At 38.3% G+C, this 21437-nt stretch overlaps 2 protein-coding genes across 3 annotated transcripts; both read left to right on the top strand.

Moving 5' to 3' along the window:
* Positions 1-1800: 1800 nt before the first annotated feature.
* On the top strand, positions 1801-7026 carry LOC139966502 (echinoidin-like). Its single transcript, XM_071969573.1, has 4 exons — positions 1801-1960; positions 3560-3711; positions 4025-4205; positions 6547-7026. Exons 2-4 carry the CDS (start codon positions 3572-3574, stop codon positions 6784-6786), a joined length of 561 nt encoding a protein of 186 aa, XP_071825674.1. The 5' UTR covers positions 1801-1960; positions 3560-3571; the 3' UTR covers positions 6787-7026.
* Positions 7027-11413: 4387 nt separating this feature from the next.
* Positions 11414-21161, top strand: LOC139966501 (vacuolar protein sorting-associated protein 72 homolog). Of its 2 annotated transcripts, none has more exons than XM_071969572.1 (7): positions 11414-11623; positions 13644-13806; positions 14602-14763; positions 15537-15648; positions 16562-16756; positions 18258-18414; positions 19479-21161. In XM_071969572.1, the coding sequence occupies exons 2-7, from the start codon at positions 13690-13692 to the stop codon at positions 19762-19764; spliced, it is 1029 nt and encodes a 342-aa protein (XP_071825673.1). In that variant the 5' UTR covers positions 11414-11623; positions 13644-13689; the 3' UTR covers positions 19765-21161. The 2 variants fall into 2 exon arrangements, with proteins under 2 accessions (XP_071825673.1, XP_071825672.1); XM_071969571.1 differs by having other exon boundaries at positions 11417-11623; positions 13641-13806.
* Positions 21162-21437: the final 276 nt, after the last annotated feature.

Here is a 21437-nt window from a genome sequence, read left to right as displayed (position 1 = left end):
AAGATGCTACACCGGAGTGAGCTTTCGCCCCCTGAATCCCGCGAGGGCTTTGAATTTTTCGAGAGAAGAAGGAATATGACCGTCAAACGCCGGACAGAGCTTCGGGGCTTCCCTTGACCCCACTAGGGCCCTGAGATATATTCCAGAGAAATGTAATGGTAATTATTGTAGTGCGCATGCGCGCTACAATATTGGGATTACTAGCCCGCTCCATCATCTACAAGGCAGGCTGGTGAATGCCAGCTTCATTGGAATCTCAAATTCACAGATTGGCTACGCAGGCAAAAAATCCAGACCCAGATTTGCAAAGAATCGTGGCGGCGAACAGTTAATTCTGCACACGTAAAGAAAATAGATATCCTTGTGTGGCATACTTCTTCAAAACAATACGTAAAATTCTCTACTTTGGTTAGTTATGTCCGAATTAAACAATACAGTTAACATTTGAACGCATATGAGTAAACAACTCGTCCTGCAAAATAGTTGCAAGCAACAATTGTTAATCGTATTTATCCGCAGTGACTCGGTACGTGTTATTTGGTGATCTGTGGCACGAACAGCTAGCCCGTAATGGCTTTGCATTATATTATGCACAGTCACAGTAAGGTTTCAACTTCTCATATTATTGGTTCATCGATGAACCGTGGATGGAGGGGGAGATAGGGCGTGTTCAAATTCCTCCTAATTATTCCCATGATGTGCACTTAAAACAAGCACGTTTTGCATTTTCCCTCTTCCCTTTGAACAATTTAGTTTCCGAGTTTAGAGGGTCTATCATTTCCATCATTCTTGTCGTACAACTCTAAATGTTGCCAGCGTATAGTATTTTCTGCACGTAGGTCATAAAATGTAAGTCAATTGAAAGAAAGTTCGGGAGTGCGGGGGGGGGGGGATTAGTTGGGGCACGGAATTACCTCACCTTACCTAATGTATGCATATGTATGCATGTATATTAGATCCTCCTGCAAGCAGGAACTCGCGAAGAAGCCATCATTGGCTTATCAAAGCCGCAAGCTGACCGATAGTCAGTCTCTCACATTCATATTTAACGTCCATGATTATGAATTGGTAGTTGTCAACAACTCTGTAACTGGACGACATACATTAATCTGGGAGTGACTCGAACCGGGGACCTTACGACTGAAAGGCAACGGCGCGCGTTAACCACTGAGCTAACACTCCAGAATCTGTTCTCCTAAACTCCTAATCTGTGCAGCTAAAGCACCACGTTTCAGTGACGTCAATTAACTCATTCACGTTTTTGACATTTTATGACCTATAGACCTTATCATTCCTGTGATTCAGTGTTTGTCTTCTGACTTCCAATCGATGGTCATTATTGGTGCTGACGTCTCGAGTAATCTGATTGGCTGACAAATCCGTCATTGCAAACCTGCATGTGTGGGAACAAAGTTTGCCTGCAGGATATGGTCAATTGACGCTGTCACGTCGCTCGACGTCATGGGCACCGGCCCTTCAAATGAAAAGGAGTTTAACCCCTGGTCGACCTCACGGGAGGTCCTACGGGGGATACTAAGTTTTTCCTCCAATATAATAGACACTTTTCTTGTTCTCTCTTTTTTCCTTGGAAAAGTTGTCTATGTTCAGTCAGGGAATTGCTGGTACATTAATGTTTCCACATCATGATACAGGTGACCTTGGAAGGATTTTTCTTAACTAGAGAATGTATTGTTTCCAGAAACTTCCAGAGAATAGAAAACATTGGTGTCAAATGTCACTGAATTATGAGACGATTAGCGAAGCACAATCACATAAAAACAGATATACTCGCCCGTCGCTCGATGCAACCCATTTCGTTATTCGCGCATGCGTACATTAATGCCCCACCTACAATTACATCGACATGTGATATATATTGATATTTCGTGTTCATTCCCGTTCTATTGTTCAACTGACTACAAGCTGCCTTCAAGATTCTTATTGTAACGAGCTCAATCAGGTGAGATATTAATATTACAAACTTTTTGGCCTGTTGCTTGGAAGTCATTTTCGTTACCATTAAACACCACTCCAAATGCTATTTTGTTGTAGGCCTGAGGCCTTAACTAATGATTTCAATAGATATTTACAATATATATCAACTAGTGATGCACTTCAATGTTTCGTTTTGTCATTCAGCTGGATCCTTTGCATTAGCGAAAACAACAACATAAAAAACAAATGGTGTCAGGTACCCAAGCTGTAAAATTATTCGTTTCATATATCTCACAATTCGTTGTATATTTCGAAATTTACTTGTAAAAGGTGGCAATTTTCAGGTTAAACAATTAAAATTTTGACATACAACTTCCGAAATTGCAAACAAAGGTTTGAAATGTAAGGAAAATATATTAACATTTCCAGAAAAGTTACCATTTCCGGTAAAAGTTGGGTCCAAGAAGTCGAAGATTTGATATATATTTGAAACTTTGAGGAAATATAGTTAAAATTTCGATTAAAAGGAAGTCGTAGTTTTGACAACGCAGTTATGATCAAAAAGTCGAAATTTTCAAATAAAATAGTTAGAACTTTGGCAAAATAAGTCGAAATTTTGATACAAATGCTCCAAACTTACGATACAAAAGTGTGAAAGCTTCGACCTAAAATAAAACACACAATAAATCAGTAACAATGAGGTCTACATTCTGCTAATGGAGTCAATATTTACTGATGAAGGTCAAAAGTTGATACAGAAATTGGAGAAAATTGTCCAAATTTAATAGTCGAAGAATCAATATAAATATTGTAATTTCTGAAGCTTTGTCATAAAATAATCGATATTGCCAGAATAGTCATTTTTTTTTAATTGTATCGAATATTCATATCAGGCATATTCCAATGTGTGATATGAAATAGTCGTAATATTGCGATAAAAAGTCACAATTTGTGGTGTGAAAGTCGAAATAGTCCGTACATAACTTCGAAAAGTTAGGGGAAAAAATTCTAAAGTTTTGAGAAAATAGATAAAATTCATCCAAAAAAGAAGAAGAATTTTGGAGGTAAAATATTAGTCGTCTAGTAGTAACTTTTAATACCAGAGGTTGAAATTCCATTTGGCCACCGTACCACCAGTGAAAATCCTATAAAAACAAATGTTAGATGGACACCCCCCGTATAGTATAGTATAGTTTCATAATATACGCTTTTACAAAGCAGTTCACCGTCACGCCGGATTAAATATAAGTGGGTGTACTCGACTCCAAGCTCCACCTTCCCCTTTCACCTACCTCAATAAAGGGCCTTTTACCATCGCCATACTGCCTTCATGCTGGAGAAAAAATATATCCCCAGGACTCTTGAAATTAATAAAGGACGTTAGTTTACAACAATTTTGAGATAACAACTCTTTCCTAATTTTGCTGATGGCACATTTTGCCGGTAAGTTTTGTTTGTTAAAATAAAGAAGCAGTTGTAAATGTTGCAGGGTGAGAGGAGGGGGAAGGGGGGGGGGGTGGCTTCGGGAAGTTGGTTTTGAGCAAATATACTATTATGTCATCTGATTGTACACTCGTCGCCTTTCAGTGAATTTCATTTCCACCTTCATCACCTTCGGTTACAGTAAACTTCCAAAATGATTCGCGGAGGAGGACTGGCAACGATATTTCTGATTATCTGCGGCTTCGGACAACTCTGTGTCGCTCACCTGGAAGGGAGTGGTATCGAAGCTCACTGCCCCCCTCACTGGACATTTTGGGGTCAGCATTGTTACAGGTGAGACATATCGAATCGTGATGTAATTAGATGTATTACATATTTTAATATATAGGTATCCACGTCAGTAGACCCCGTCTTGGCTCTTCTTCAATCGGAAGTGTATAAATGCTGACGGTATGGAACCTCATTTCCTAGTGCGTTTGTACCGTAGTCGCTGCCAGAACTTGATTAGCCTACCCTAAGGAAGAAAAAGAAATTACTGTGTCTTGTTGGCTGGCTATACTGAGTAAGTCATGATTAACATCATACAGGTTTGTTTTAGTTTATTTTGTAGCTAATTGTGCACGATATTTTTTTTCACACGTTAAAGGTTTTTTAACAACCCTCAATTGGACTGGGTATCAGCCGAGCAATACTGCAACCAGTTTGGAACCGTCCACGACGGGGGAGAGGATCAGTTAGCTCATCTTGTATCAATCCATTCGGAACTTGAAAACACCTTTGTTCGAGCTTTGTGGGAGAGTCTCCGAGAACCCTCTACCGCCAGAAAGGTGAGTAAACACGATCACGTGACCGTGACAGTTTGACTTATATATATATATATATATATATATATATATATATATATATATATATATATATATATATATATATATATATATATATATATACTGCCACTCGTGATAGTTTTGAGTGTTTTTGAGATAATTATATATTTCATATAGTAGTTTGAGACAGATTCACATAGTTTGCTAATCCTGGGTGTTAATTGTTGTTTGTCATTGTATCTCAATATTTAGTTTAGTAGTTATGTACATTTGTTCACAAAATATTTTAATTGTGATTAAGTTGACCAATTCCAAGTACAGGGCCGTAGTCTGCGGTAGGGGTGAGGGGAGGGGGCGGGATGGTGAAGACGGGGGAAGCTGTCCCCGTGATATTTCCACTTCCTAAATAAAAGAAGGCCTACGATAATGTGAACGTCTGGACAGCATGGGTTATTTCAGTTAGTTTTAGCGCAATGATCATATAATTTCTTCTGATTTAATTAGTCAGTAGTGCAAGGGCGTAGGAACCGGGGGGCTGGGGGGCGCCAGCCCCCAGTGAAAAATATGGGGGGCGGAAGTATCGTTCCGCCCCCCCCCCCGCTCCGCAAGTCAGAAAACCCCTTTTTCATTTCAAATGAGAAAAAAATCTCATTTGAAGCACCAAATTGCATCTAAGGCCAGGTGAAAATGCAAAATTCTTTACAAAATGGAGTGGGTGTTGAAGTGTGCTATATTGCACCAAATTGCATCTGAGGCCACCTGGAAATTCCAAAAAAATCCAAAGGGGGAGGGGGGCACCCCCTCCCCTTAGACCCCCTCCCCCAGGCCGGCCATCAGTCTTCAGCTCCCCCACTCAAAAGTACCTTCCTACGCCACTGCAGTAGTGTGTACAACCTCAACATTCTTGGCACGTATTGTAGGAATGGCGTTCATAAAGAACACAAGGTTTATTTTAACCGCTCATCACGTACATGCCCGATCGCGGATGCGATGACAGTGCGTTTGTTTTGGCTTTCCATCAGAATGCCCTAGCATGCGTTTATATATCAAATACGGTGAATTACCTGAGTCAAACAATGAATTCTGCACCTGAGCTTATAAAGTAACGTTAAGTTCTGTTTTACCATACAAAGTTATTTTACCGAATACAATTTTTCTCAGTTCACTTTTTCTTTGGAAGTGTAAATTTCTAAAAAAAATCAGATTTCAAACTAACGATGTTCAGATGCAACTTTCTAGGCTTGGAAAGTGACATTTATGGTTTTTATGTTTCCTTTAATGAGTGCCAATTTACCCAATAGTAAATTAAATATACTTATGATACAATAAGTGTGCATGTTGTAGACATCTCTGTATGAAGATGATTTTATTTTTGGGTGCAAACTTTAAGAATGTTTCCGTTTTTGCTTTAAGTCACAATTTATTAATCATGATAAAGGTCCTAAGTCACACCCGGATGTTAAATAGATAAGGCTTCCTATAAAGCTTTAATATCAATTCAGGGACCAAACAGAAAGAATCGTGAATATTTAAAGTTGTGAATCCACTCCCTGGATCCCCGCCGGGGCGTCGCCCTGGACCCCATCAGGAGCCCTAAGGCCGGTCCCTGGATGCCACCAGACAAAGGCTTTGCGCCAACGGGCTCGCGGTGAGCGCTACGCTCACATTCCTTCAGTTTTATCCAATGTTCAGTCATTTATGCTCCCCCCCCCCCCAATATTTTCAATTTGTATTAACAACCCTGCCTATATACCTCAGAAATTAGCCCGACCGGATTAAAATACCACTCTTACATTACTGATGTTTGTCAAGAACAAACATTTTCCTGTCTACCAACATCGTATATGAACACAAGTATAGCAAACCAGTTGATACCCCAAATGACTTCGTTGGTTACTTAACAGTACTATAGTACGGTGTTTTTTGAGGTCCGTAGCCGGAGAATTGTAGAGTGGGGGAGGGGGACAAAATTTGGCTGACGTCTAACCCAGGAGGGGTCTCCTCCCCCCCCCTTTGAATTTTTTGTTTCGGTTAGTGGGCTTAATTAGTTGCCGCAGTGGTGCTATCATTCCATCATGTATACTTCATTTGTGTAGTACAACTTGAAATGTTGCCAGTGTATACGACTTTGCGTGGGTGCGTGGGTTAAAAAGATGTAACCCTTTTGCTAGAAAGATTGGAGATGGAGGCGGAACACGTCCAAATGCCCCTTTGTACGCCCCTATATATATTAACGATATATATGACGTCACAAAATACAGAAAACTCACTTGTGTTGTGCATCCTGAAAAAAGAATGGAATTGGCTCTATTTTATCTATCAGTCTTTTATTCTTTCTTGACAGTTTTGCTGGATAGGTTATAATGAAATAGCAGAGGAAGGCAGCTGGGTTTGGACGGATCAGTCTCCATCTAAGTATGAAAAATGGGGCAGTGGTCAACCTAACAACAGCGGTGGTGACCAAGATTGCGGTGCTCTTGATACCAGTGGTACTGGGCGTTATTTTGGTGCTTGGGATGATGGAACCTGTTCAAGCAGTTTGCCATTCATGTGCAAAGTGGTGCCTGTGTTTATTAATCATTAGTGTTCCTTTGGATCGATAAAGTTTCTTACCACCGCCAGGTTGTAGCACAGTTTATAAGCAGTGGTTGATAGTGTTGAAAATACTGGAATCCAAAAGCTCATTTTAACACTTTGGTTTAATTTGTTAGTATCTCCTCTATCTATACATTAGTGTAAGCTGGCCGAAGTAGCCATTCTGATTTCTCCAAATTTCTGCAAAAGGTCACAATAATAAAGTGAAAAATAAACAAAAGTAAATCTATTTTTATGTCAGTCCTCTTTGCGAACAAGATGATTGAAACTTCGCCAGGATGTTTTGATTAAGTTTCCTTTTTGTAAGCCAACAACAGAGAGCGGTGGTGAGAGAGGTAAGAGAGATATATGTGGGTGGGTGGAGAGAGAGACAGACAGACATACCGACCGACAGCGAGAGAGATAGAGAGAAAATGATGAATACAGCCCGCACGCCTCGGGAGCACACGATAAAGAATTAAGGAGACAGGAGAAAGAAAATTAAAATTAGATGGAACCTGTGCGTAAACTACCACTGTTTAATGACACCGTCGATAGATTGAATGCTTTTGCACGTTTTCATACACATGCATACACACCTATGCATGAGACCTAAATAGAGCATCAAACTATTCAAATTCAAACATTTTTTTCTTTGCCCGTTTTCTACCCCCAAAATACTAGTTTTTTAACATTAATTGACCTTTGGTGACCTCGGATCACATGACCGTTAAGTTTGAAAATATTCCCGTATGCCATTTGCAACTTGTGCAAAAATATCAACCATGTCACACCTTGGAACTGGGAGTTGTTGCATCAAATGTGTGAAAATTAACTTTGACCTCGTATAACTTCGCACACGAAGGTCACACGGGTGTCAACCAATTGACATTTTTGATCGGAAGGTACCTTTGATATCCAAATCTAGCATCGAAACCAAAAATTTTCTTCTTTGCTCGTTTCCTCCCAAAATAAGCACATTTTTTCTAATGTGACCTTTGACCTTTTGACCTTGGTTTCAGATATAGTTTAATCTCCTGATTCCAAAAAACAAAACGACAAGTCTGTACAACCATCCTAACTCCTACCGAAAAACTTTGACCCCATATAACTTCGCACATAAAGGTCACACAGGGTCAACCTACTGACATTTATGATCAGAAGGTACCTTTGACATCTGAAAATAGCATCAAAACTGTAAAAATCCCCAAAAACACGTAAAGGTCACCAGAGGTCAAATTGAGGTCAAGGGTCACCCAGATGCGGGTCGACAATTGGAAAACATTCAAGCAACTCCCAACCCTAACAGACATTTTGTTCTCAAGTTATCGCAAAAATACTAGTTTTTTTATCATTAAATGACCTTTGTTGACATTCGATCACATTACCGTTATGTTTGGAAACGATCCCTTACCCCATTCACAACTACTCCCAAAATATCAACCATGTCGGACCCTGTCAATGGGAGTTATTGCTGTTTTTAATATATTGGTTTTTGGCATCTAACTGACCTTTGGTGACCTTTGCGGGCACCAAAAACAATAGGGATCTTCCTCTTACTATGGGCTATCCACCCAACAAGTTTGATCATGATACATCATTTCCTTATTGAGATATAGTGTACACAAGCCAAGCGTCACACACACACACACACACGCACACACACACACATACATACACACACACGCCAAGTTGAACGCATAGGTTACTTGCTTTGCAAAAAGCAAGGAACCAAAATGTGCCGGACAACTTCATCCTTCTCCATCTTTGAAATGGAAATGTATCGGGCAGTATATCACGTAGTCTCGCTTACGTTAGAAAAGTGTTAACAAAGGCTATATCACGTAATAAAACCACGTACGTAGGCCTATACAATCGTTATAATTATTACGTACTTAGTGATTAATTATTACGTACGTAAGTAGTAATTAATATGTACGTTATAATTAGCACGTACGTACGTGATAATACTAAGTACGTACGTAATATTATCACGTACGCACGTGATAATTATTACGTACGTACGTAGTAAGTATCACGTGCGTACGTAATACATACCATGTACGTACGTAATAAATATCACTTACGTACGTGACATTATTACGTGCGTTCGTAGTCTTATTACGTACTTGCGTATTATTATTACGTACGTACGTAATGAAAAAAATGTTGTACCATGTCCTCTCTATAGCTTCGTACAATAGTGAAAAAAGAAAGAAAAATAAAAACACTTTGCAGTCCGTGCGCAAGTATTGCATCACGTCTGTTTGCGTCCAAATTCACTTAATACAAACTGTGACCATTTGTCAATATCTCGATAACGCTAGGTAGGTATTGCTTGCAAATTTTACTAGGATGCTTACAATATGTTTTTCAATTATCAGACAAAACATCATTTCAATTTCAATTTTTTCTCGAATATGCATTACATCTTTCTGTAACCCGGCTTTAATTCTTTTAAGGAGAACACTCTTTATGATAATATTTAAATGATATTTTAACGAAAATAACTAATTTGGGTTCAGAAATGTAAAATGACACTATAATATGATAGATATTCTTCCGAAGTTCTCTGACAGATTAAACTTTATTTTGTGTCCAAATTCATCAAAAGCACCAACTAAAACTACACTCTTTCTATCAGTGGCGTAGGAAGGTACTTTTGAGTGGGGGGCTGAAGACTGATGGCCGGCCTGGGGGAGGGGTCTAAGGGGAGGGGGTGTCCCCCTCCCCTTTGGAAATTTTTTTCATTTTCAGGTGGCCTCAGATGCAATTTGGTGCAATATAGCACACTTCAACACCCACTCCATTTTGTAAATAATTTTGCATTTTCACCTGGCCTTAGATGCAATTTGGTGCTCCAAATGAGATTTTTTTTCTCATTTGGAAATGAAAAAGGGGTTTTATGACTTGTGAAGCGGGGGGGGGCGGAATGATACTTCCGCCCACCACATTTTTCACTGGGGGGGGGGCTGGCGCCCCCAGCCCCCCGGTTCCTACGCCCTTGCTTTCTATGACTTCGTTTCACATGTTCCTTACGACTGCAAACCTTGTTCTTGTCCTTCTGATTAGAGAAAATTCATTGCAAATGAATATGAATCGTGTGATGAACCTGATAGTCCCTGGCGTGATCGTGGAAAATATCACTAACGAGGTCAAATATATTCAACACAACCAGTAAAATAAGCTATCAATTCAGGATCTTATTCCTAACTCTGGAAAGAAGGTATCAATTGCAGGAAATAAACACCACGTTTCTTTTTTAAATTGATGGTACGTTGGTGTTCAGTTACCATCGTCAGTGAGACACGTGTTCTTCAAAAGCTTGAGGTTGAAAGGGGGATAGGGGTAGGTGTATATACTCTGGCTATTATTACCGTGCTGATGGAGTTGTAAAGTAAAATAAGTTAAAAATGCACTATCATGCACATCATACATCCCAGAAATCACTGAAGATATATATTTTTTCATTCTAAAAGCTGTTAATGTAGGTCCTACGTAAGTAAATCGTGAGTTAACACACTACTCTTACCCTGAGTTCTCTAAAACAAACCATTTCTCTGTTTACAAAAAAAAAAAAAAAAATGAACAGTAATATTGACCAAGGGCTGCGCCAAAAGGGTCGAGGGAATCACTCAATCGTGATGCTTTCCCCAGTCCCCCCCCCCCCCCCAGTCGGTTTCGGTTAAACAAAACCAACTCACCATTACGTCACATTAATGTCCTTATTTGGGTAATATTAACTGAGCTAATAAGATGCTTCACCGGTGTGAGCTATATACTACAAAGTCACAGTAAGTTTTCAACTTCTCATATTATTGGTTCATCGATGAAGCGTGGGTGGAGGGGGATATAGGGCGTGCTCAACTTCCTCCTATTATTCCCATGGTGTGCACTTAAAACAAGTACGTTTTGCATTTCCCCTCTTCCCTTTGAAAACTTTGAGTTTCCGAGTTTAGATGGTCTATCAAGTATCATTCCATCATTCTTGTCGTACAACTCTCACTGTTGCCAGCGTATAACACTTTCTGTACGTAGGTCAAAAAATGTAAGTCATTTGAAAGAAAGTTCGGGGAGTGGGGAAGGCTCTGTTTATATTAACGATTCAACGATATCACATACATTTACAAACATGTAATAGTACGTGTGTGTCATGTACAAATGTTTATTATTTTATTACATGATATTGACTCACTTGAAATGGAGATGTTGTGTATTTATTAAAGACGACTATAAATTCCATACGACGCTAGGACTACTTTGAATAAAGTGTCAATAACTAAATCAAAGTTAACTTGTTAGAGAAATTTCGCTTACATAGCTATACACATTGGTTTTCCGAAAACCCCTTCACCATGGAGACCTTTGTTAGATCATGGAGGTCTGTTTTAACCTCCATGGTTAGATACACATGCTTTGATGTTGCGATTTATTTCATGCAAAACAAATGTATTTGGTGTTGCTACTCATTTGGCACAAAGAGTTTGTTTAATATATCTGATATACTACTAATTTTTTATGACCGTGAATGAATGTGACGCTACGAGTCATCAATCTTTATTATGTTAAATTTGACACAGCGTTAGCTGTGGTTCAACTCCATTGTTTCTCACACAAAGCTAAATTCCAACGTAACAACGGTGATTTTTTTACCATTTGGCGCTCCATTAACTTGAGATACACACAGTACGCGCAATAGAAATATACATAATTTATGTATACAGTATAGTGCCAACAGAAATGTCGCGGATCTGGATCTTGGCTAAATGTCAGTTTAATTGACAGTGATCCGTTCGAAACTTCTATAGCCTAGGTATACGTGTAGCTGCTTACTAGTGTAGGAACAGGTAATTGAGAAGATAAAAATTCATTTCTTTCAAATTTCTATGCCCTTTTGTCACAAAAGTGTTGATTCGCCTGGCATAATGTAGGCCTAATCAACATTGCAGATAGGCCTAGACCAACTTGTTACTGTTACCAGTGTTAGGCCTAGCTCTGTAGGCTACTGCAGTCTGTACTGCAGTGTATGCCACACGATTCGTGTACTGCGGTATTCAGTGAAATTGCCTAGGCTAGGAACGATTTTCAAATTAGGGCTTTTCCTATTCAAAACCTATATCAGTCCCTGCAAGTAAAATTTTAACCTTTAATTTTGGACGATGCAATTACACAAGGGTGTGTAATGTCTCTAGTTGTTTAGCCAGTGCATTTGACTGAAAAAATGGCCTATATAGTCAGTATTGCGAAGTCAGTATTGATCTCAAAATATTTAAGGTTCTGTGCTTATGCACCGTACAATTGAGCAGAATTTGACCACAAAATGTCTGCCGTGTCAAGTTCTTTCATACCCCTAAATTGACACATTTGTCGATAAGCTAACTGTAGTGTAGGCCTTAGTATACATCCATTGACTTTAGATGCTGTTTGCTATGCTCTGAGTCTCTAAGCTCAGACAGGTCAGGTCCCAGAGAGTAGCGTTATCATATTGAGGTTATGTTGATTATTTTTAGGGTGTAAGATTTCCAAATGCCCAAAAACGTGCAAAACTGGGGGGGGGGGGGGGGGAAGGGTGTTAAAAGCTTTAAAAATAAAAAATTTGGTCAGCAAATAGCTGAAATGGATTCATACTCATGAAATATGTTATTCTGCTTGACTGCAAAAGTTTAGGTGGCCTGCTGTGTCGTTGCTAGTGGGTACCGTTGTTTTCCGCACACGTTACTTTCCGCTGAAACAAAACGGTGTTTTCCGCAAACAAATTTGTCAGCGGAAAACAACGTTTTTTTCAGCGGAAAGTAACGTTTTTTTTTTGGAGGGACAGAATAACTTACTGAATTGATTAGGCACATGGAATGATTTAGGAAGGTGGAGAAGATAGGATTTAACTGTAACAGGATAAATCGGCCATGATTTTAGATGTAACTCGTAAGACAGGTGGTGCAAAATGCGTGTTCGAGTATTAAAACAGCCCTTACTTATACAGCCATTTCCAGCGAAAATCAAAGATACCGCCTTTACAACTTTTTTTTTTAAACTATCATTACGCGGACCGCAGTTTTAATACTTTATTAGATAGTCAATCCTTCATAACGCGGGTGTCCCTTTGCCCTTTTATCGGCCGACCACCACATACTTCTTTAATAATCCCTAATTACACACCCCCAAGCCTCCTCTGTATTATAAGCAGCTTAACTTTTCTGACATGAACTCAGTCTAACCATCCTTTATCGACGTTCTTTGATACTTTCTCATGTTATTTTAATCATCCTGCCTGAATTTGGTATCCTAAAATATGCGAAAAATATAGTATACAGGAAGGTGAAAAAAAGGTGTTTTCCGCAGAAGAATTTTTTCAGCGGAAAGTAATCAGCGGAAAGTAACGTATGCGGAAAACAACTGAAACCGTTGCTAGTAATAATTTAAGGTGCGCCAATTACGGGGGTGCGTCAATTATGAAGCCTTTACTATACTAGTAGCTAGCCTTTACTAGTCTAAATAGGCCTATTCTAAAGATAAGCTCAGGTTATTGGCTACAATATTGTCCAACTAAGTCACGTTAGATCACTTGTTTTCAGTCATTTTGTCAAATAGTTATTACTGGAGTTCCAAGCATTTCAAATGATTTTGAATATTTTGTTAATTGTTCAGGCATTTGACTCTCAGCATGTAGCTTTTGCACTACATATCTCCAAAAATCCAATTTCAACTGGGATTTGTTTGTGTTTTCCTCAGGACAGAATTTTATTGAAATTTCAGAAAATGTTATAGGTATCATCTTTTGTTGGTGAGGATAAGAACAGTATCTTTCTTCTTGATTCACAGTTAAGATTTGACAAAAAAATAGAATTTGTGTTATTTATCTCCTAGAAGCTAATCAAAGAATTCTAAGGAGAAGGTTAACTTGTCCGATGTAACCATGTCTCTAGCTGCGACACGAGAGAAGAGAGGAACCGCGGGAAACCGCATGCAGAGGATGCTTGATGAAGAACAAGAAGATGACTTCTATAAGACCACCTATGGGGGGTTTCAAGAGGTACAGTATTGCTAACGAAAAAAACATAAATATTTAAGGAACTTTTTTGTGGCTGAACAAACTTGCTTAACAAAAATGCTGGATTTTTTTCTGCCTCTTTAGGTCATAATCACATCTTCATAGCATTATGTTTGGTGTAGAAATGAATTTTTCAAATTTAGTGATATTTTGTTAAATTATTGCACTTTGAACTTTGCCAGCTATTAATCAACATTCCAAACATGCAGCCTACTTAACTGAGAATTCAACGAGAAGATAAGAAAGGCTTATGAAATTGAGGCTCTTGAAGAACATTTGTGATGATAACAATAAAGACCACTTTATGTGTTTCCTGGAAGAATGAAGGGTTTAGCCAGTCTGTATGCCCAAGTCATATCAATAATGGCTGTGTACCCAGTGCTTAGGTGGAAACTAAAGAAGCTAACATGAAGGCCATTGCTGATATCTTAAGCTTTTGAAGTTTCATGGAAGATTTTTAGTTTTTAAAACAGTTTTGACAATTTGGACATTTGCCACCATATTCAATCAGTCAAGTTTGGTTTTGTACAACAATGAAATCATTACAGCTTGCATAATGCCAAACAGTAAGTACAATTAATTTTCTGAAGATAGTTTGGTTGTGATTTGGACAACTTAGAGGGGGACTATAGATTTGAGTTGCCTGGGAAGGTGTGCAGTAAATTAATAATCTTCATTGACCATACAAGTTATCGGCTTTGATGAGTGTTGCATCAACCATAATGTTTCACATTGAGTTGCACGAGTTTCCTTTCAACACTGTTCTTCACTCCCAAGGAATCTGGTGATGAAGAATTTTCATCTGGGGAAGAAGAAAAGCCTGGTGATGAGAGCTCTTCAGATAGTGACATTAGCGCATCCGAAGATGATGAAGTAATTAGTGAGGAAGACGATGATGCACCAAAGAGAGCCAAGAGAGTTGTAACAAAAGCCTACAAGGTGTGTGTATGAGGTGCAGGTCAAACAATAGCATAATATTATATGTGTGATTCATATGAGATTTCAAGGAGTGCTTGAGGTAGAACAAAGATGGCAGACCTATTGTGGATGCTAATTGGTCATTAGGTTAAAATAATAAGATGGGTCTTTGGTGTGGTCCAGGAGCAACAGAGCTCTGATGTGTTCCAGTTGAAGAAGTCTCCAGACATTGATTTTTTTCTAGATTGGATCTTTTTTCTTGTTCTTGGGTCTTCTTAAAGGATGACTGGCACAAAACTCATTTTGATATATGTTCTAGACTGTTACAATGGGTTGCTATACCACTTTCTCTTTTTGAGAAATTTCCCTTCGAACATCTGAGGTTCATCAGTAAAAGTGGCTGGACTACAGTCTAACACATAGTTCATTAGATCAGTTCCTCAGATGTAACTCAATAAATCAATAGTAAGCCATAACACCTTTTTGCCTCAAAGTTGTTTAAAATTTCTGTTTTCTTGTAATACAAATTTTACATCTGAGAAGATGGAGACGAATTCTTCGTGCCTTTGATAATTAAAAATTTTTATCCTGATGAAACGTCAGTAATTATGATTTGTAGAGGGACCGCATTCAAATGAACATTTAAGGTGGTAGTTTCTAGTACTTGGTGAAGGAAAGTTGAAACTGGAACTAACATTACCTGATTTTCAAAGTATTGAAACACATCTTTCAAACTTGAACTGTAAATTGCAGTATTTAAATGGAAAATACAATCTGATTGGTCCTCTTCCCAGGAGCCAGTGAAACAACAGGAGGTGAACAAGGCTGCTACAGTTCGACAGGAATCATCAAAGCAAACCACTACTTCTAGACGGAGACAGGCAGCAGGTGGTGTTGATTCTCAAGGTTAGCCATCTCATTTTTGTCCTGACCTAGAGGCCTGGTAGATGAAGACGACAGGACAGTATAAGACATGTCCCTGGTGTTGACTGTGGGGTGTCACTTCAGTAGGTGGTTGTCTATAGCAATTACTGTACAGATGATTTGTGGAAACAGTAAAAATGGAAAAACAAACAAGGAACAAATCCTGATCAGACCAGAACCTGACTGGTAAAATAGATGATGGAAAAAGGGTAAAAGCAGATAAAATGGAGAAAAAAAACTTTCAAGGCAGAAATCAGACACCTACCGAAGCAAGCAAATGCAGATAAAAATTAAGAACAATTACTGTGTAAAGCATTTTCTGTATAAAACTAAATTACATGAATTACAGATCATGACATTGCTGTCAAGAACATTTCATGACAGCAGCAACTTCTGTGTGCTTCAAGAAACTTACCTTACATGGTTCAATGCCTTTTGCTATTCATAATAGTTATGACTACAGTGTCGTGGTTCCTTGATATAATTCTTAAATGAGAGCAATATTTTAGTAGATTTGATGTCATATAGTGATTAAGTTGTGTGTCAAAGAATGAAAATTTAAATGAAATTGGCAACAGCTGGATATAGTCAATTTTCCTCAAACCTTGGAGAAACTACTTTTGATTAATTCACTGTTCAAGCTAATCGGTGGCATGTAATTTTTTATCTATTGGTCCACAAGGAAGAGGGAGGTATTACAGGCTTAAAATGTTGAGGAAAGAGACGGGATCTTTAAATCTCCATCATAAAATCTGTAAACAATGAAATAAAGGAAATAAACAAACATACATTGATGAAGTGAGACATTCATACTAATGTCTCTGATTTCTAGAACCTTGCCCGATGATTGTAGATTGAGACCCCCGATGTGTTTCTGTCTGTTTTTATTTGACAGTCCGTAAATCGTCGAGGAGATCAACTGTGCAACGAGTGAATGAATTTCAGAGGCGAATAAAGGAGAGGGAGGAGAAGTCACGCCACAACCGAGCATCATTGGCCAAGAAAGCCCCTCCTGGTATGAGAAGGCTGACTCAGGAAGAACTCCTTAGAGAAGCTAGGATAACCGAGAAGCATAATCTAGCGTCATTAAGTAAGTAACAACCCAACACTGTCGTATTTCCTTTGATATGATGTCATTAATAGAGGAGGGATACTATTAAGAGAGAAGGTTTCCCATGAATGATGCATCCTTGTTTTGGTCCTGATGTTTTCTTTCCACCAGTTTTATCTCAATAGGTAGACTATTTGTCAAGTTACTGTGCTTCTTTGTCATTTCTGCTGCCCTTGGGCAATTCTCTCAAAATTTTGTCACTGGTTACTTTATGGCATTGTTTCCAGAAATTGCTTATTTTTGGCAGCGTAAAATCATAACAGAGACAAATTCTGAGAGATATTTGTCTTACATTGATGCACAAAGCAAATATCTATCATCTGAAGCTATGTCTACACACAGTCTTGGAGTATCTACCTTCTGAAATGCCCTCTAGCATTTCTAGAGTAGGAGGTAAACAAAGGATATGAATCATCCCAAGTACTAGTATCAGGTAAAACTTCAGAACTGACCAAGGAGTTACTAACACACTTGAGTGAACAATTATATAACAGACTGGGGTAATGTGACAGTAATACCACTGGTCTGCAAGTGACTTATAGATTCCTTACTTGCCAGTAAGGTCTTAATTTGATGGTCTCGACTTCTTGGAGCCGTATCCAAATGGTAACCACATTGCACTCTTGAAAAGTAAATGGTTTCTTGAATATCATATAATAGTATACCATTGTGAAATCATAGCACATTTTCAAGTTTTACCTACCAATTTTTTCTTGTTTGCCATTGATGTTAAAGGTAACTAAATTTTGACCTTGGCAAAGTTACTCTGTGTTATTTTGTATCAGTTTTTGCCTGTTAACAAAAATAACTGTCATAACTTTCGCCTACGACACCTTGCGATAAACTGTCTTAACTAATATAATACACAATGCGTCAAAGTACAAGTACAGCAATAGGATTGAGATTCTACAGTATCTCTAGTTCAATAGCTTCAGAGAAGTCACTCTGCTTATATCCATAGCGGAAACACCATGTAGTATATATATGGTATATGTGATATAAAATTAAGTTCATATTGTACGTAATATCAGAAGGCAGTTGGCCATCTTGGATGAGATTATAATGAGGACCAGACAGTTCTCAAACTACAAAGAAGGAAGCCCATTGGCATTGTGAAAATCCATGGGCTTATTTTGTATTTAATCTTGCAGTAGTTGATCTAGTATTTTAAAAAGAATAGGATTTGGCCCTAGGGTTGTGGAAGCTGATAACTATGAAAGGGGATCTGGGGGTCCTATTCCAGAAAAACAAATGTTAGATGTGAAAATGATGCATTCCAAGGCATTTTTATTTGTTTGAGGTTGGCAACCACCCGACAACCACCATGGATCCACATCTGTGGTTTTACTCAGTTTTACTTACTTTGTAATGCTTTGATCATCATTTACTCATTATATCATGAATTAAAGACCTACTTCTATTGTTGAATAACAAATGTTTGAATCTAGTTAGAATAAAATTGTCCGCTTTATACCAACAGAGGTGTACCAACAGATGGAGGCCGAAAAGAAGAAAGTCAAAATACCCAAACGAGTCCACGTGGGACCCAAGATACGTTTCCATTCCCTTACGATGCCCCTTATAGTAGAGCTACCAAGTCCCACGGCAGATAATATTGTCAATGTGGTCTCCACAGGGTGAGTATACGTGCAATTTCCTTTGAGTAAAGTGAACACTGGGAATAAGCTCAAATGTTTATGTTGAGGTCATTATTCATCTTTATTGTCAAATGTCATTACAATTGACATTTTTGTTGATCATGCAAAAGACAGGTCAACCTCAGGAGATTCCTACTAAGAATTTAAATATCCAGCCCTCGAGATTTCGATACGTTAACCTAGATACAGGATATTTGCAGTATATTAGCAGCTTGTAAAAAAAAAAAAGAATAGGTAATTAAAAGGGGAAAAAAATCCATCAAGAATGATTTTCAGTCAATATCAACTAATATGGGCAAGGTCAATGGGGAACTAATATACATTCCTGGATTACGGGTCAGTGAAAGTGCATTTTAAGCTGAAAATCCAAGTGCCTATTTATTTATTGGATAACTTTAGGCACAAAGTTTCTTAATATGTTGGTGAAAACCGAACTAGCTACAAAAACTTTACTAGCACTCAAATATTTGTTTTTATCATGGACTATGACATATCAAGACTAAAATTTTGCCTTAAATTCATTCTTTCAAGTTATTTAGACTGCTGTTACCCCAGGCTTGGTTGCTATTGTTTCCTGTTCTTTTATGCTGTTTCTGGATGTCTAAATTTGCTTTGTACTACAGTTTTCATTTTTCTATTTTCGCTTTCTCTTGAATGAGCTACATTTACTCTCTTCGTATCTGTTTATTTGTTGATCAAAATTTATGTTTATACTTCCATGTATGTATTAAGTGATTAACCCCTTTAGGCATATAATAAAGTTGCATCAATCAATTAAATGTATATGTAATTATTGTCATTGAAAATCACCAGCAGCAGGGTCCATGATGTAGCTCTGTGATGTGCTCTTAATTTTTCAATATGTAAAAGTCAAGGTAGTGAAATACCTTATCTTTAGCAGTTCTGATGTAATAAATAGTTCTTTAATCTGTACTGCTGCTGAACCCTGTGCAGAAGTGTAAAGTGTTCTTCTTATTCTTTTGTTTTGTTTTCTTTATTTTAATCCTTGCAAAAAGTTTGTTTTCATTCTCACAATCTTATAGAACAACTGAGGAAAAGCCTGTTTCAAAGAAGAAGTGCAGTCGAAATTTCATAACGTTAAGTGACGAAAAACTGTACCCTGTGATTTTCCCCAAGAAGTCGGGTAGACCTCCAACTAAACTGTATTGCCCTGTTACAAGGATGCCTGCAAAGTACATTGACCCTGTGACAAGCATCCCATATGCCACTAAGAAGGCCTTCAAGATAATCCGGGAGACCTATTCAACCGAGATTGAGAACGCCATGATGGATCGGCGTAAGAAACAGAAGAAAGCAGCCAAGACCTGACCGCTATTTATCCCTACCACGCCGGGAAACCGCTGAAGAGGGGACCACAGTAGTCTCGCATCAGAAGGATGACATCGTGGCTTATTTATGAACGCTCAACATAGATAGTTCAGCCAGCTAAATACATGTTATTATCCAGTGCTTGATTGGTACTGGGATTGTACTCTTGACTCTTATTAAGTCCTTGAGTGAAGATTCAATAGTAAAGAAAGTGTGTGCGTGTTGAAGTTGACGTTGCTAGTACCATTGGTTTATCGGAAGCCGTCTGTTGTTTCCTTACCAACCTTTTGACATCCGAGATGTCAGGTTCTAACAGTGTACTCTTGAACTAAGATCTCCAAGATTTACAGAAGGATTTAGAGATATCTGCGATGGTTTGTTGTTGATTTACTGCGTAGTGTGTCAAGGTCATGTTGCCATGAATATGCAGCATCAGTTTGACTATAATAGAAGCAAAGGTCATGGTGCCATGAATATGCAGCATCAGTTTGACTATAATAGGAGCAAAGGTCATGGTGCCATGAATATGCAGCATCAGTTTGACTATAATAGAAGGAGCATAGGGTCATGTTGGCCATGAATATGCAGCATCAGTTTGACTATAATAGGAGCAAAGGTCATGTTGAACATGAATATGCAGCATCAAATTTACTATAATATAAGAAGCAAACTTATCCTATCATCATTTAACCTATTTGGTAGAGCTGATCATTAAATAAACCTCCCCATAACAGCTAAGAATAGTTGTTTGATTCCATTTATAATGAGTTCCCTCTTCTCAGACATGCCAACTTTCTGGCCACACTGGAAATAGTAGCAGAGCTAGGGTTTCAGGGGGTCCCGTTCAAGAGAGAGAGAGTTACCTGGAGCTGATCACCTTTATTTCATCTAGACTGCACCTGCTCCCAAGCCATAATGTAATATTATAGAAAACAGGCACCATGAGAGATCTGGTAGTGAACTTGGCAATCAATTTGTCAACTACAAGAAGTTGTTAACAAAATAAAACGAAGGCATATGCATGTGGACTGGATACTCATGCAAAACATAACTAGCAGTCGTGTGATCTCTTGACTCAAACATTAGGAACCAAATCTTTGGGGCCCCCAACCCCCTGAACTACCTGTACCACAAACACACATACACCACCATGATTGCATAGGTTAAGATTGTCATCAAAACCAAAATTTAAGATAAGACTTTAAGTCTTTAAGATAAGACAGAGATAAGCCTTAAATTGAGCCACAAGTGCTTAAATATTTAATGTTTCTTTCCTCTATTCTTTCCTTTTAGTTCTTGATCCCCAGGGATGTAAGGTATCACAAACACACATACACTACCATGATTGGGTAGGTTAAGATTATCATCAAACCCCAAATTTAAGATAAGACTTTAAGTCTTTAAGATAAGACAGAGATAAGCCTTAAGTTGACTCACTGTATGCGACCATCAACACTTGACCAAAGATTTCCAAAACTATTAAAAGGATATTTTTAGGTTTGTTGAAGTTTTTGAAACATTGTGGCTACTACTTTAACATATCTGACAAGTTTTGTTTGATATTATAAGGCAATTTATTATTTTGAGCTCATGTGATGTAGCTCATAGCTGCATTTTTCATCTGAAGGAGGTGCTTGGGCAATACAGACTGTCTGGATTTAACTATGTGAAGG

Source organism: Apostichopus japonicus, chromosome 4, assembly GCF_037975245.1.
Source record: "Apostichopus japonicus isolate 1M-3 chromosome 4, ASM3797524v1, whole genome shotgun sequence".
Classification (NCBI taxonomy): domain Eukaryota; kingdom Metazoa; phylum Echinodermata; class Holothuroidea; order Aspidochirotida; family Stichopodidae; genus Apostichopus; species Apostichopus japonicus.
This window is presented reverse-complemented; position numbering and strand designations above follow the sequence as displayed.